At 42.0% G+C, this 12,975-nt stretch overlaps 1 protein-coding gene across 8 annotated transcripts in view; it reads right to left on the reverse strand.

Moving 5' to 3' along the window:
* zfp91 (ZFP91 zinc finger protein, atypical E3 ubiquitin ligase) overlaps positions 1-12,975 on the reverse strand; it is a 154,759-nt gene that overhangs the window by 52,640 nt on the left and 89,144 nt on the right. For all 8 annotated transcript variants that reach the window (XM_072498147.1, XM_072498146.1, XM_072498145.1 and 5 more), the window contains 2 exons: positions 12,124-12,174; positions 11,283-11,361 (listed from right to left, as the gene is read on the reverse strand). In XM_072498147.1, the coding sequence (XP_072354248.1) occupies positions 11,283-11,361; positions 12,124-12,174 (130 nt within the window). The remainder of the gene's footprint in view (positions 1-11,282; positions 11,362-12,123; positions 12,175-12,975) is intronic.

Consider the following 12,975-nt stretch of genomic DNA (forward strand, 5'->3'; position numbering starts at 1 on the left):
TGTGTAGAAGCCAGGTATTTCGAATACAACTAGTATAGGTAAAAGATAGCTGTTTAAGCATAAATGTTGAGCCCCAGTTTTAAATACCCATTTATACAGCATAATTCACTTTTACTGAGGTCCGTTGTTCTGGCAAATGCATATTTTCAAAGACAGTGTGACATTAAAACAGCACAGTTGCAAAACAATTTGACACTGCTTGTGCTAATTGTCAAGGACAAGGGCTGAATACACATCAACATGAAGGCACCATTGTTCACAATGCAGATAACAGCTGGGTCAGAAAAGCTGATGTTGCACATTGAAGATGGACGGCTTGCCATCAAATCAAATGTGTTTGAGTCTAACCCAAACCAATTCGGATTCTATTGGGGTGTGATTAGATGACTTAAGACAGATATGAAAGTGTATAACTGAAAAGTTTCCACCCGCCATTTTAGTGTGTGTTGTCTGTGGTGTATTGTCTTTGGGGGTGTGTATTGAGGAGATGTCTTTGTGTTGTCTTTCTGTTAGTTTAGTCAGTTTTGTCCTTTATAGTCTCCATTTTAGTTTTATTGTCTTTGGGGGTTATGTCAGTCTACCAGTCCGTGTCAGTGATGTTAGTCCACTTTTGACTTTGAGTTTAGCTGAAGATTAGCTTTCCCTCTCTCTTCATGTTTCATTGCCAGACTTTGACCTTTTAAAAGTTACTTTCGAGCCGTCTGCCTAAGCAAAGAAAGATAATGTCTGTAATTCTCTGAAAGCTTCGAATTGTCAAGAATTGCCTTTTAAATGACTTTCAAATTGTAATCAAGCGACTACAAAGAAAACAATTCCTTTTGGCACCTGAGAAGTTTATACTGCAAATTTCTGCTGAGTTCCAGTATTTGCAAAGTGCTACTGATAACCGAATAGCAGAGATGATATAAATTCCTTCAACTATACACAGTCAAATAATACAAGGAATCGAACAACTTGGCACGGTCCAGAAATAGTACAAATCTTACAACTTGTCGTATTGCGCCAGGACTTGATTAATCAACTAAGCTTCCCCCAAACTTGGTGTAGTTCGACAGGTTAAGATGCCATAAATTAAAGTTTCCTTTACCTTGTCAAAGGCCTTTGACACTGCTCTGTTTAAACCAAATCAATTCAGAGTGACACTGCTCTGTTTAAACTGAATCAATTCAGAGTGACACTGCTGTTTATACCGAATCTATTCAGAGTGACACTACTCTGCTTAAACCTAATCTATTCGGAGTGACACTGCTCTGTTTAAACTGAATCTATTCCGAGTGACACTGCTCTGTTTAAACTGAATCTATTCAGAGTGACACTGCTCTGCTTAAACCTAATCTATTCAGTGTGACACGGCTCTGTTTAAACCTAATCTATTCAGAGTGACATTGCTCTGTTTAGACTGAATCTATTCAGAGTGACACTGCTCTGTTTCAACTGAATCAATTCAGAGTGACACTGCTCTGTTTAAACCTAATCTATTCAGTGACACTGCTCTGTTTAATCCTAATCTGTTCAGAGTGACACTGCTCTGTTTAGACTGAATATTTCAGAGTGACACTGCTCTGTTTAAACTGAATCTATTCAGAGTGACACTGCTCTGTTTAAACCTAATCTATTCAGAGACACTGGTCTGTTTAACTGAATCTATTCCGAGTGACACTGCTCTGTTTAAACTGAATCTATTCAGAGTGACACTGCTCTGCTTAAACCTAATCTATTCAGTGTGACACTGCTCTGTTTAAACCTAATCTGTTCAGAGTGACACTGCTCTGTTTAGACTGAATATTTCAGAGTGACACTGCTCTGTTTAAACTGAATCTATTCAGAGTGACACTGCTCTGTTTAAACCGAATCTATTCAGAGTGACACTACTCTGCTCAAACAGAATCTATTCGGAGTGACACTGCTCTGTTTAAACCAAATCCATTCAGAGTGACACTGCTCTGTTTAAACCTATTCTATTCAGAGTCACACTGCGCTGTTTAAACTCAATCTATTCAGAGTGACACTGCTCTGTTGAAACCCAATCTATTGTGAGTGACATTGCTCTTCTTAAACCTAATCTATTCCGAATGACACTGCTCTGTTTGTACCAAATCTATTCCGAGTGACACTGCTCTCTTTAAACTGAATCAATTCAGAGAGACACTGCTCTGTTGAAACCCAATCTATTCAGAGTGACACTGCTCTGTTTAAACCTAATCTATTGTGAGTGACACTGCTCTTCTTAAACCTAATCTATTCCGAATGACACTGCTCTGTTTGTACTAAATCTATTCAGAGTACACTGCTCTCTTTAAACTGAATCAATTCAGAGAGACACTGCTCTGTTTAAACTGAATCTATTCAGAGTGACACTGCTGTTTATACCGAATCTATTCAGAGTGACACTACTCTGCTTAAACCTAATCTATTCGGAGTGACACTGCTCTGTTTAAACTGAATCTATTCCGAGTGACACTGCTCTGTTTAAACTGAATCTATTCAGAGTGACACTGCTCTGCTTAAACCTAATCTATTCAGTGTGACACGGCTCTGTTTAAACCTAATCTATTCAGAGTGACATTGCTCTGTTTAGACTGAATCTATTCAGAGTGACACTGCTCTGTTTCAACTGAATCAATTCAGAGTGACACTGCTCTGTTTAAACCTAATCTATTCAGTGACACTGCTCTGTTTAATCCTAATCTGTTCAGAGTGACACTGCTCTGTTTAGACTGAATATTTCAGAGTGACACTGCTCTGTTTAAACTGAATCTATTCAGAGTGACACTGCTCTGTTTAAACCTAATCTATTCAGAGACACTGGTCTGTTTAACTGAATCTATTCCGAGTGACACTGCTCTGTTTAAACTGAATCTATTCAGAGTGACACTGCTCTGCTTAAACCTAATCTATTCAGTGTGACACTGCTCTGTTTAAACCTAATCTGTTCAGAGTGACACTGCTCTGTTTAGACTGAATATTTCAGAGTGACACTGCTCTGTTTAAACTGAATCTATTCAGAGTGACACTGCTCTGTTTAAACCGAATCTATTCAGAGTGACACTACTCTGCTCAAACAGAATCTATTCGGAGTGACACTGCTCTGTTTAAACCAAATCCATTCAGAGTGACACTGCTCTGTTTAAACCTATTCTATTCAGAGTCACACTGCGCTGTTTAAACTCAATCTATTCAGAGTGACACTGCTCTGTTGAAACCCAATCTATTGTGAGTGACATTGCTCTTCTTAAACCTAATCTATTCCGAATGACACTGCTCTGTTTGTACCAAATCTATTCCGAGTGACACTGCTCTCTTTAAACTGAATCAATTCAGAGAGACACTGCTCTGTTGAAACCCAATCTATTCAGAGTGACACTGCTCTGTTTAAACCTAATCTATTGTGAGTGACACTGCTCTTCTTAAACCTAATCTATTCCGAATGACACTGCTCTGTTTGTACTAAATCTATTCAGAGTACACTGCTCTCTTTAAACTGAATCAATTCAGAGAGACACTGCTCTGTTTAAACTGAATCTATTCAGAGGAACAGTGCTCTGTTTAAACAGAATCTATTCAGAGTGACACTGCTCTGTTTAAATAGAATGTATTCAGAGTGACACTGCTCTGTTTAAACAGAATCTATTCAGAGTGACACTGCTCTGTTGAAACCCAATCTATTCAGAGTGACACTGCTCTGTTTAAACTGAATCAATTCAGAGTGACACTGCTCTGTTTAAACCTAATCTATTCAGTGACACTGCTCTGTTTAAACCTAATCTATTGCGAGTGACACCTGCTCTGCTTAAACCTAATCTATTCCGAGTGACACTGCTCTGTTTAAACCTAATCTATTCAGAGTGACACTGCTCTGTTTAGACTGAATCTATTCAGAGTGACACTGCTCTGTTTAAACTGAATCAATTCAGATTGACACTGCTCTGTTTAAACCTAATCTATTCAGTGACACTGCTCTGTTTAATCCTAATCTATTGCGAGTGACACCTGCTCTGCTTAAACCTAATCTATTCTGAGTGACACTGCTCTGTTTAAACCTAATCTATTCAGAGACACTGGTCTGTTTAACTGAATCTATTCCGAGTGACACTGCTCTGCTTAAACAGAATCTATTCGGAGTGACACTGCTCTGTTTAAACCAAATCCATTCAGAGTGACACTGCTCTGTTTAAACCTAATCTATTCAGAGTGACACTGCTCTGTGCAAATTAAATCTATTCCGAGTGACACTGCACTGTTTAAACCTAATCTATTGTGAGTGACACTGCTCTTCTTAAACCTAATCTATTCCGAATGACACTGCTCTGTTTGTACCAAACCTATTCCGAGTGTCACTGCTCTCTTTAAACTGAATCAATTCAGAGAGACACTGCTCTGTTGAAACCCAATCTATTCAGAGTGACACTGCTCTGTTTAAACCTAATCTATTGTGAGTGACACTGCTCTTCTTAAACCTAATCTATTCCGAATGACACTGCTCTGTTTGTACTAAATCTATTCAGAGTACACTGCTCTCTTTAAACTGAATCAATTCAGAGAAACACTGCTCTGTTTAAACTGAATCTATTCAGAGAAACAGTGCTCTGTTTAAACAGAATCTATTCAGAGTGACACTGCTCTGTTTAAACAGAATATATTCAGAGTGACACTGCTCTGTTTAAACTGAATCAATTCAGAGTGACACTGCTCTGTTTAAACCTAATCTATTCAGAGACACTGGTCTGTTTAACTGAATGTATTCCGAGTCTCACTGCTCTGTTTAAACAGAGTCTATTCAGATTGACACTGCTCTGTTTAAACTGAATCTATTCCGAGTGAGATTGCTGTTTAAACCTAATCTATTCAGAGAGACAGTGCTCTGTTTAAACAGAATATATTCAGAGTGACACTGCTCTGTTTAAACCCAATCTATTCAGAGTGACACTGCTCTGTTTAAACCCAATGTATTCAGTGACACTGCTCTGGTTTAACCCAATCTATTCAGAGTGACACTGCTCTGTATAAACCTAATCTATTCAGAGACACTGGTCTGTTTAACTGAATCTATTCCGAGTGACACTGCTCTGCTTAAACAGAATCTATTCGGAGTGACACTGCTCTGTTTAAACCAAATCCATTCAGACTGACACTGCTCTGTTTAAACCTAATCTATTCAGAGTGACACTGCTCTGTGCAAATTAAATCTATTCCGAGTGACACTGCACTGTTTAAACCTAATCTATTGTGAGTGACACTGCTCTTCTTAAACCTAATCTATTCCGAATGACACTGCTCTGTTTGTACCAAACCTATTCCGAGTGACACTGCTCTCTTTAAACTGAATCTATTCAGAGAGACACTGCTCTGTTGAAACCCAATCTATTCAGAGTGACACTGCTCTGTTTAAACCTAATCTATTGTGAGTGACACTGCTCTTCTTAAACCTAATCTATTCCGAATGACACTGCTCTGTTTGTACTAAATCTATTCAGAGTACACTGCTCTCTTTAAACTGAATCAATTCAGAGAAACACTGCTCTGTTTAAACTGAATCTATTCAGAGAAACAGTGCTCTGTTTAAACAGAATCTATTCAGAGTGACACTGCTCTGTTTAAACTGAATCAATTCAGAGTGACACTGCTCTGTTTAAACCTAATCTATTCAGAGACACTGGTCTGTTTAACTGAATGTATTCCGAGTCTCACTGCTCTGTTTAAACAGAGTCTATTCAGATTGACACTGCTCTGTTTAAACTGAATCTATTCCGAGTGAGATTGCTGTTTAAACCTAATCTATTCAGAGAGACAGTGCTCTGTTTAAACAGAATCAATTCAGAGTGACACTGCTCTGTTTAAACCCAATCTATTCAGAGTGACACTGCTCTGTTTAAACCCAATGTATTCAGTGACACTGCTCTGGTTTAACCCAATCTATTCAGAGTGACACTGCTCTGTTTAAACCTAATCTATTCAGAGAGACAGTGCTCTGTTTAAACAGAATCTATACAGAGTGACACTTCTCTGTTTAAACAGAATCAATTCAGAGTGACACTGCTCTGTTTAAACCGAATGTCTTCAGAGTGACACTACTCTGTTGAACTGAATCTATACAGAGTGACACTGCTCTGTTTAAACTGAATCAATTCAGAGTGACACTGCTCTGTTTAAACCTAATCTATTCAGTGACACTGCTCTGTTTAAACCTAATCTATTGCGAGTGACACCTGCTCTGCTTAAACCTAATCTATTCCGAGTGACACTGCTCTGTTTAAACCTAATCTATTCAGAGTGACACTGCTCTGTTTAGACTGAATCTATTCAGAGTGACACTGCTCTGTTTAAACTGAATCAATTCAGATTGACACTGCTCTGTTTAAACCTAATCTATTCAGTGACACTGCTCTGTTTAATCCTAATCTATTGCAAGTGACACCTGCTCTGCTTAAACCTAATCTATTCCGAGTGACACTGCTCTGTTTAAACCTAATCTATTCAGTGACACTGGTCTGTTTAACTGAATCTATTCCGAGTGACACTGCTCTGCTTAAACAGAATCTATTCGGAGTGACACTGCTCTGTTTAAACCAAATCCATTCAGAGTGACACTGCTCTGTGTAAACCTAATCTATTCAGAGTGACACTGCTCTGTGCAAATTAAATCTATTCCGAGTGACACTGCACTGTTTAAACCTAATCTATTGTGAGTGACACTGCTCTTCTTAAACCTAATCTATTCCGAATGACACTGCTCTGTTTGTACTAAATCTATTCAGAGTACACTGCTCTCTTTAAACTGAATCAATTCAGAGAAACACTGCTCTGTTTAAACTGAATCTATTCAGAGAAACAGTGCTCTGTTTAAACAGAATCTATTCAGAGTGACACTGCTCTGTTTAAACAGAATCTATTCAGAGTGACACTGCTCTGTTTAAACAGAATATATTCAGAGTGACACTGCTCTGTTTAAACTGAATCAATTCAGAGTGACACTGCTCTGTTTAAACCTAATCTATTCAGTGACACTGCTCTGTTTAAACCTAATCTATTGCGAGTGACACCTGCTCGGCTTAAACCTAATCTATTCCGAGTGACACTGCTCTGTTTAAACCTAATCTATTCAGAGACACTGGTCTGTTTAACTGAATGTATTCCGAGTCTCACTGCTCTGTTTAAACAGAGTCTATTCAGATTGACACTGCTCTGTTTAAACTGAATCTATTCAGAGTGAGATTGCTGTTTAAACCTAATCTATTCAGAGAGACAGTGCTCTGTTTAAACAGAATATATTCAGAGTGACACTTCTCTGTTTAAACAGAATCAATTCAGAGTGACACTGCTCTGTTTAAACCCAATCTATTCAGAGTGACACTGCTCTGTTTAAACCCAATGTATTCAGTGACACTGCTCTGTTTAAACCTAATCTATTCAGAGAGACACTGCTCTGTTTAAACAGAATCTATTCAGAGTGACACTTCTCTGTTTAAACAGAATCAATTCAGAGTGACACTGCTCTGTTTAAACCGAATGTCTTCAGAGTGACACTACTCTGTTGAACTGAATCTATACAGTGACACTGCTCTGTTTAAACTGAATCAATTCAGAGTGACACTGCTCTGGTTAAACCTAATCTATTCAGAGTGGCACTGATCTGCTTAAACCTAATCTATTCCGAGTGACACTGCTCTGTTTAAACCCAATCTATTCAGAGAGACACTGCTCTGTGTAAACTGAATCTATTCCGAGTGACATTGCCCTGTTTAAACCCAATCTATTCAGAGTGACACTGATCTGCTTAAACCTAATCTATTCAGAGTGACACTGCTCTGTGTAAACTGAATCTATTCAGAGAGACACTGCTCTGTGTAAACTGAATCTATTCCGAGTGACATTGCCCTGTTTAAACCCAATCTATTCAGAGTGACACTGCTCTGTTTAAACAGAATCTATTCAGAGTGACACTGCTCTGTGTAAACTGAATCTATTCAGAGTGACACTGCTCTGTGTAAACTGAATATATTCCGAGTGACACTGCTCTGTTTAAACAGAATCTATTCAGAGTGACACAGCTCTGTTTACACCCAATCTATTCAGAGTGGCACTCTAAGACCTAAACCTCTTCTGGATCAGACAATGAGATGCCAATGTAACTCAAATCTAGATAAGAGTAACAGTGTAAATTTGAACCGCATTCCAGTTCATTGTGACGTTGCAATTTCAAGCTATTTGAGTTTAGAGTGACAGTACGCAACACTGTTGAAGGTAAGATTGATACTGCAGCTTAACTCTATTCTGGAGCAGAGCGACAATGCATTGTTTAACCATAATCTCCAGCCATGTCACACTGCACAGTTGTGATGTGGAGATGCCGGCGTTGGACTGGGGCGAGCACAGTAAGAAGTCTTACAAAACCAGGTTAAAGTCCAACAGGTTTGTTTCGATGTCACTAGCTTTCGGAGCGCTGCTCCTTCCTCAGGCGAATGAAGAGGTATGTCCCAGAAACATATATATATATATATAGACAGATTCCAAGATGCCAGACAATGCTTGGAATGAGAGCATTAGCAGGTGATTAAATCTTTACAGATCCAGAGATGGGGTAACCCCAGGTTAAAGAGGTGTGAATTGTGTCAAGCCAGGACAGTTGGTAGAATTTCGCAGGCCAGATGGTGGGGGATGAATGTAATGCAACATGAATCCCAGGTCCCTGTTGAGGCCGCACTCATGTGTGCGGAACTTGGCTATAAGCTTCTGCTCGGCGATTCTGCGTTGTCGCGCATCCTGAAGGCCGCCTTGGAGAAAGCTTAATCGGAGATCAGAGGCTGAATGCCCTTGACTGCTGAAGTGTTCCCCGACTGGAAGGGAACATTCCTGCCTGGTGATTGTCGCGCGATGTCCGTTCATTCGTTGTCGTAGCGTCTGCATAGTCTCGCCAATGTACCACGCTTCGGGACATCCTTTCCTGCAGCGTATGAGGTAGACAACGTTGGCCGAGTCGCACGAGTATGTACCGCGTACCTGGTGGGTGGTGTTCTCACGTGTAATAGTGGTATCCATGTCGATGATCTGGCACGTCTTGCAGAGATTGCCATGGCAGGGTGGTGTGGTGCTGTGGTCACTGTTCTGAAGGCTGGGTAGTTTACTGCAAACAATGGTTTGTTTGAGGTTGCGCGGTTGTTTGAAGGCAAGTAGTGGGGGTGTGGGGATGACCTTGGTAAAATGTTCATCTTCATCAATGACGTGTTGAAGGCTGTGAAGATGTCGTCGTAGTTTCTCCGCTCCGGGGAAGTACTGGACGACGAAGGGTATTCTGTCGGTTGTGTCCCATGTTTGTCTTCTGAGGAGGTCGGTGTGGTTTTTCGCTGTGGCGTGTTGGAACTGTCTATCGATGAGTCGAGTGCCATATCCCGTTCGTACGAGGGCATCTTTCAACGTCTGTAGATGTCTGTTACACTCCTCCTCGTCTGAGCAGATCCTGTGTATACGGAGAGCTTGTCCATAGGAGATGGCTTCTTTAATGTGTTTAGGGTGGAAGCTGGAGAAGTGGAGCATCGTGAGGTTATCCATGGGCTTGCGATAAAGTGAAGTGCTGAGGTGACCGTCCTTGATGGAGACGAGTGTGTCCAAGAATGCAACTGATTTTGGAGAGTAGTCCATGGTGAGTCTGATGGTTGGATGGAACTTATTAATGTCATCGTGTAGTCGTTTCAGCGATTCTTCGCCGTGGGTCCAAAGAAAAAAATATCATCGATGTATCTGGTGTATAACTACTTGCCACTACTTGCCTTCAAACAACCGCGCAACCTCAAACAAACCATTGTTTGCAGCAAACTACCCAGTCTTCAGAACAGTGACCACCACACCACACAACCCTGCCATGGCAATCTCTGCAAGACGTGCCAGATCATCGACATGGATACCACCATTACAGTGAGAACACCACCCACCAGGTACGCGGTACATACTCGTGCGACTCCGCCAACATTGTCTACCTCATACGCTGCAGGAAAGGATGTCCCGAAGCATGGTACATTGGCGAGACCATGCAGATGCTGCGACAATGAATGAACAGACATCGCGCGACAATCACCAGGCAGGAATGTTCCCTTCCAGTCGGGGAACACTTCAGCAGTCAAGGGCATTCAGCCTCTGATCTCCGGGTAAGCGTTCTCCAAGGCGGCCTTCAGGACGCACGACAACGCAGAATCGCCGAGCAGAAGCTTACAGCCAAGTTCCGCACACATGAGTGCGGCCTCAACCGGGGCCTGGGATTCATGTCGCATTACATTCATCCCCCACCATCTGGCCTGCGAAATCCTACCAACTGTCCTGGCTTGACACAATTCACACCTCTTTAACCTGGGGTTACCCCATCTCTGGATCTGTAAAGATTTAATCACCTGCTAATGCTCGCATTCCAAGCATTGTCTGGCATCTTTGAATCTGTCTATATATATGTTTCTGGAACATACCTCTTCATTCACCTGAGGAAGGAGCAGCGCTCCGAAAACTAGTGACATCGAAACAAACCTGTTGGACTTTAACCTGGTGTTGTCAGACTTCTTACTGTACTGCACAGTTGAACCTCATTGTAGATGCGAGTGACACTTTACGATCTAATCCTATTCCAGTGCAGACTAACAGAATCCAATTTAACACCGTCAAAGTGACGCCTCAACTTTACCCTCTTCTGGAACAGAACAGCACTGCAACATTTAACAAAAGCAAAACACAGCGATGCGGGAAATCTGCAGTTAATACAGAAAACGTAGGAAATACCCAGCAGGTCTGGGAGCTTCTGCCAATGAAGACCAGGGTTCACATTTCACGTTAAGGGCCTGAATTCTGGTTCAAGTTTAAAGGAGCTCTGAAGGCAGGTCCTTGAGCTGAAATAGTTTCTCTCTCCACAGATGCTGCGGAGATACTGGGCACTTCCTGTTTTCACTGCTAACCCATTGCTAACCCCCTTTTCTACATGTGTGGCAGTGCGCACTTTAACCCGGTTATCGATCATTATATGATACAATTCTGCATCAGAGTCAGAGCGCACCAATTAACCTCATTCTGGACACAGTTCAACCCTCATCTAAATCAGCGTGACACTGATGAGCTTAACCCGACATTCGGTCTAAGTAGCACAGTACAGCTTAACTCAGTTGTAAATCTGTGGAACAACGTGCGGTTTGACCCTACCAGAGGTCAGAATGACACTGACGTTCAAGCAGCTGCAGTTCAAGACGTTTGATAAAAATGGTTAAAAAAAAGGAATGGAAGTGTGCCAAACGGATCAAGTTTGCACTGACCTGCAGATACCTTGGATTAGCGAGGATAGTCCCACAGCCTTCCATCTCACAGCGCACGTACTGGATAGGAGGCTTCTTCCTGAGGCAGAGGAAGGAGCAGTTAGAATAACTTTTCTTCTTCTCGGACAGTTGTGAGAGTTTGGAACTCTCTGCCCCAGGAGGCGGTGTCATTGAATATTTTTGAGGCAGATGTGGATAGATTCTTGTTAGGCAAAGGAGTCATCAGGGGGAGATGGGAACGTAGAATTTGAAACACCAACAAATCAGCCACAAGCTTATTAAATGGTAGAGCAGGTTTGAGGAACAAATGGCCCACTTTTGCTCCTATTTCTTATATTCACAAACCTGGACTTTTACTTCCACAGCCACTCTTCCCCCTTCACTCCACCTCCCACAGCCCTCTCAACTGAAATGGTCACGTCTGTGGTAAACCTCAGCCTGTCTTGTCATACAATGCCTACTGTGCAGGAGGCAGCCGCTCAATTCATTCAATCTGCAACCGACCCTCCAAAAGAGCACCCCACCCTATCTGCGTAACTCCCGTTAACCTTTGGCCACTTTAAGGGGAAATTTACCATGGCCAATCCACCTAACCTGCACGTCTTTGTATTGTGGGAGGAAACCGGGCACCTGGAAGAAACCCACGCAAATGCGGGGAGGGAAAGCATGCAAACTCCACACAGTTGCCGGAGGCAGGAATCGAATCTGGGTCCCTGGTGCTGTGAAGCAGCAGTGCAAACAACTGCATTGCCCTATGCTGGAAGCATAATTCCCCAATGGTGAAGCCTCTGTCACCTGCTTGTGCATCAGTCACTGTCCCACTCGCTGGGGCTAGACTTACCGCTTTTTGGGTGGGCGAGGCCCTCTGTCTTCTTTGGATCTTCGTGGCCTCCTGTCAAAGATTGAAGAGTTGCAGTGTCAGCCACATAAATATGCAGTTTATATTGTATCGCTGCAAACTACCCATGACGAAGGACTCTCAGAAATTTACAGCACAGGTCATTTTGCCTGTTGTGCCAGTGGAGCTGAGAACCAATTTCTTCGCATATGCTTGTTTTTGCCCATTGGCTTGCAAATCAGTCCGCTCCAAGTCCATGTCCAATGTTCCTATTGAGTCCGATTCCCACTTAGTGTGACTCTCAATTAGTGCATTCTAAAACCAACAAGCTTCTGTCTAGAAACATTTCTCAGCACTTTATCTCCATTTCTTTTGCGTTGAACCTAATACCTCTAGTTTCAGATCTACTTGCGAGAGAGCAAACTACTTAGCGTTGTTTAGTCTCTCAAAACCCTTCATGATGTCAAACACCACCTCTGGACCTTCTCTGCTCCAAGGATTACAATCCCATTTTCGCCTGTCTCTCCACAATTGCAGTCCCTCATCCCTGCTATGTTACAAGAGTTTATGAAGCCACAGTTATAAGACTTGAAGTGCGGGGACAAGAGAAAAGGTTTGGGGCTAAAGAGTCCAAACAGCAAAATGTAGTCAAGAGGCATCTGAGTAATTTCCAGGGTTAATTTAGGGAGGACTAACAAGGCAAGGGAATGTACAATGAATGGTAGGATGCTCGGAAGTGCAGAGGACTAGACGGCCATTGGTGTGCATGTCCTTAGGTCTCTGAAGGCAGCAGAATAGGTAGATAACGTGGTTAAGGACGCCGAAGGGAGCTGAAACTTACCACGCGCTCGTTTA

The sequence above is a fragment of the Scyliorhinus torazame genome, chromosome 4, assembly GCF_047496885.1.
Source record: "Scyliorhinus torazame isolate Kashiwa2021f chromosome 4, sScyTor2.1, whole genome shotgun sequence".
In the NCBI taxonomy this organism is placed as follows: domain Eukaryota; kingdom Metazoa; phylum Chordata; class Chondrichthyes; order Carcharhiniformes; family Scyliorhinidae; genus Scyliorhinus; species Scyliorhinus torazame.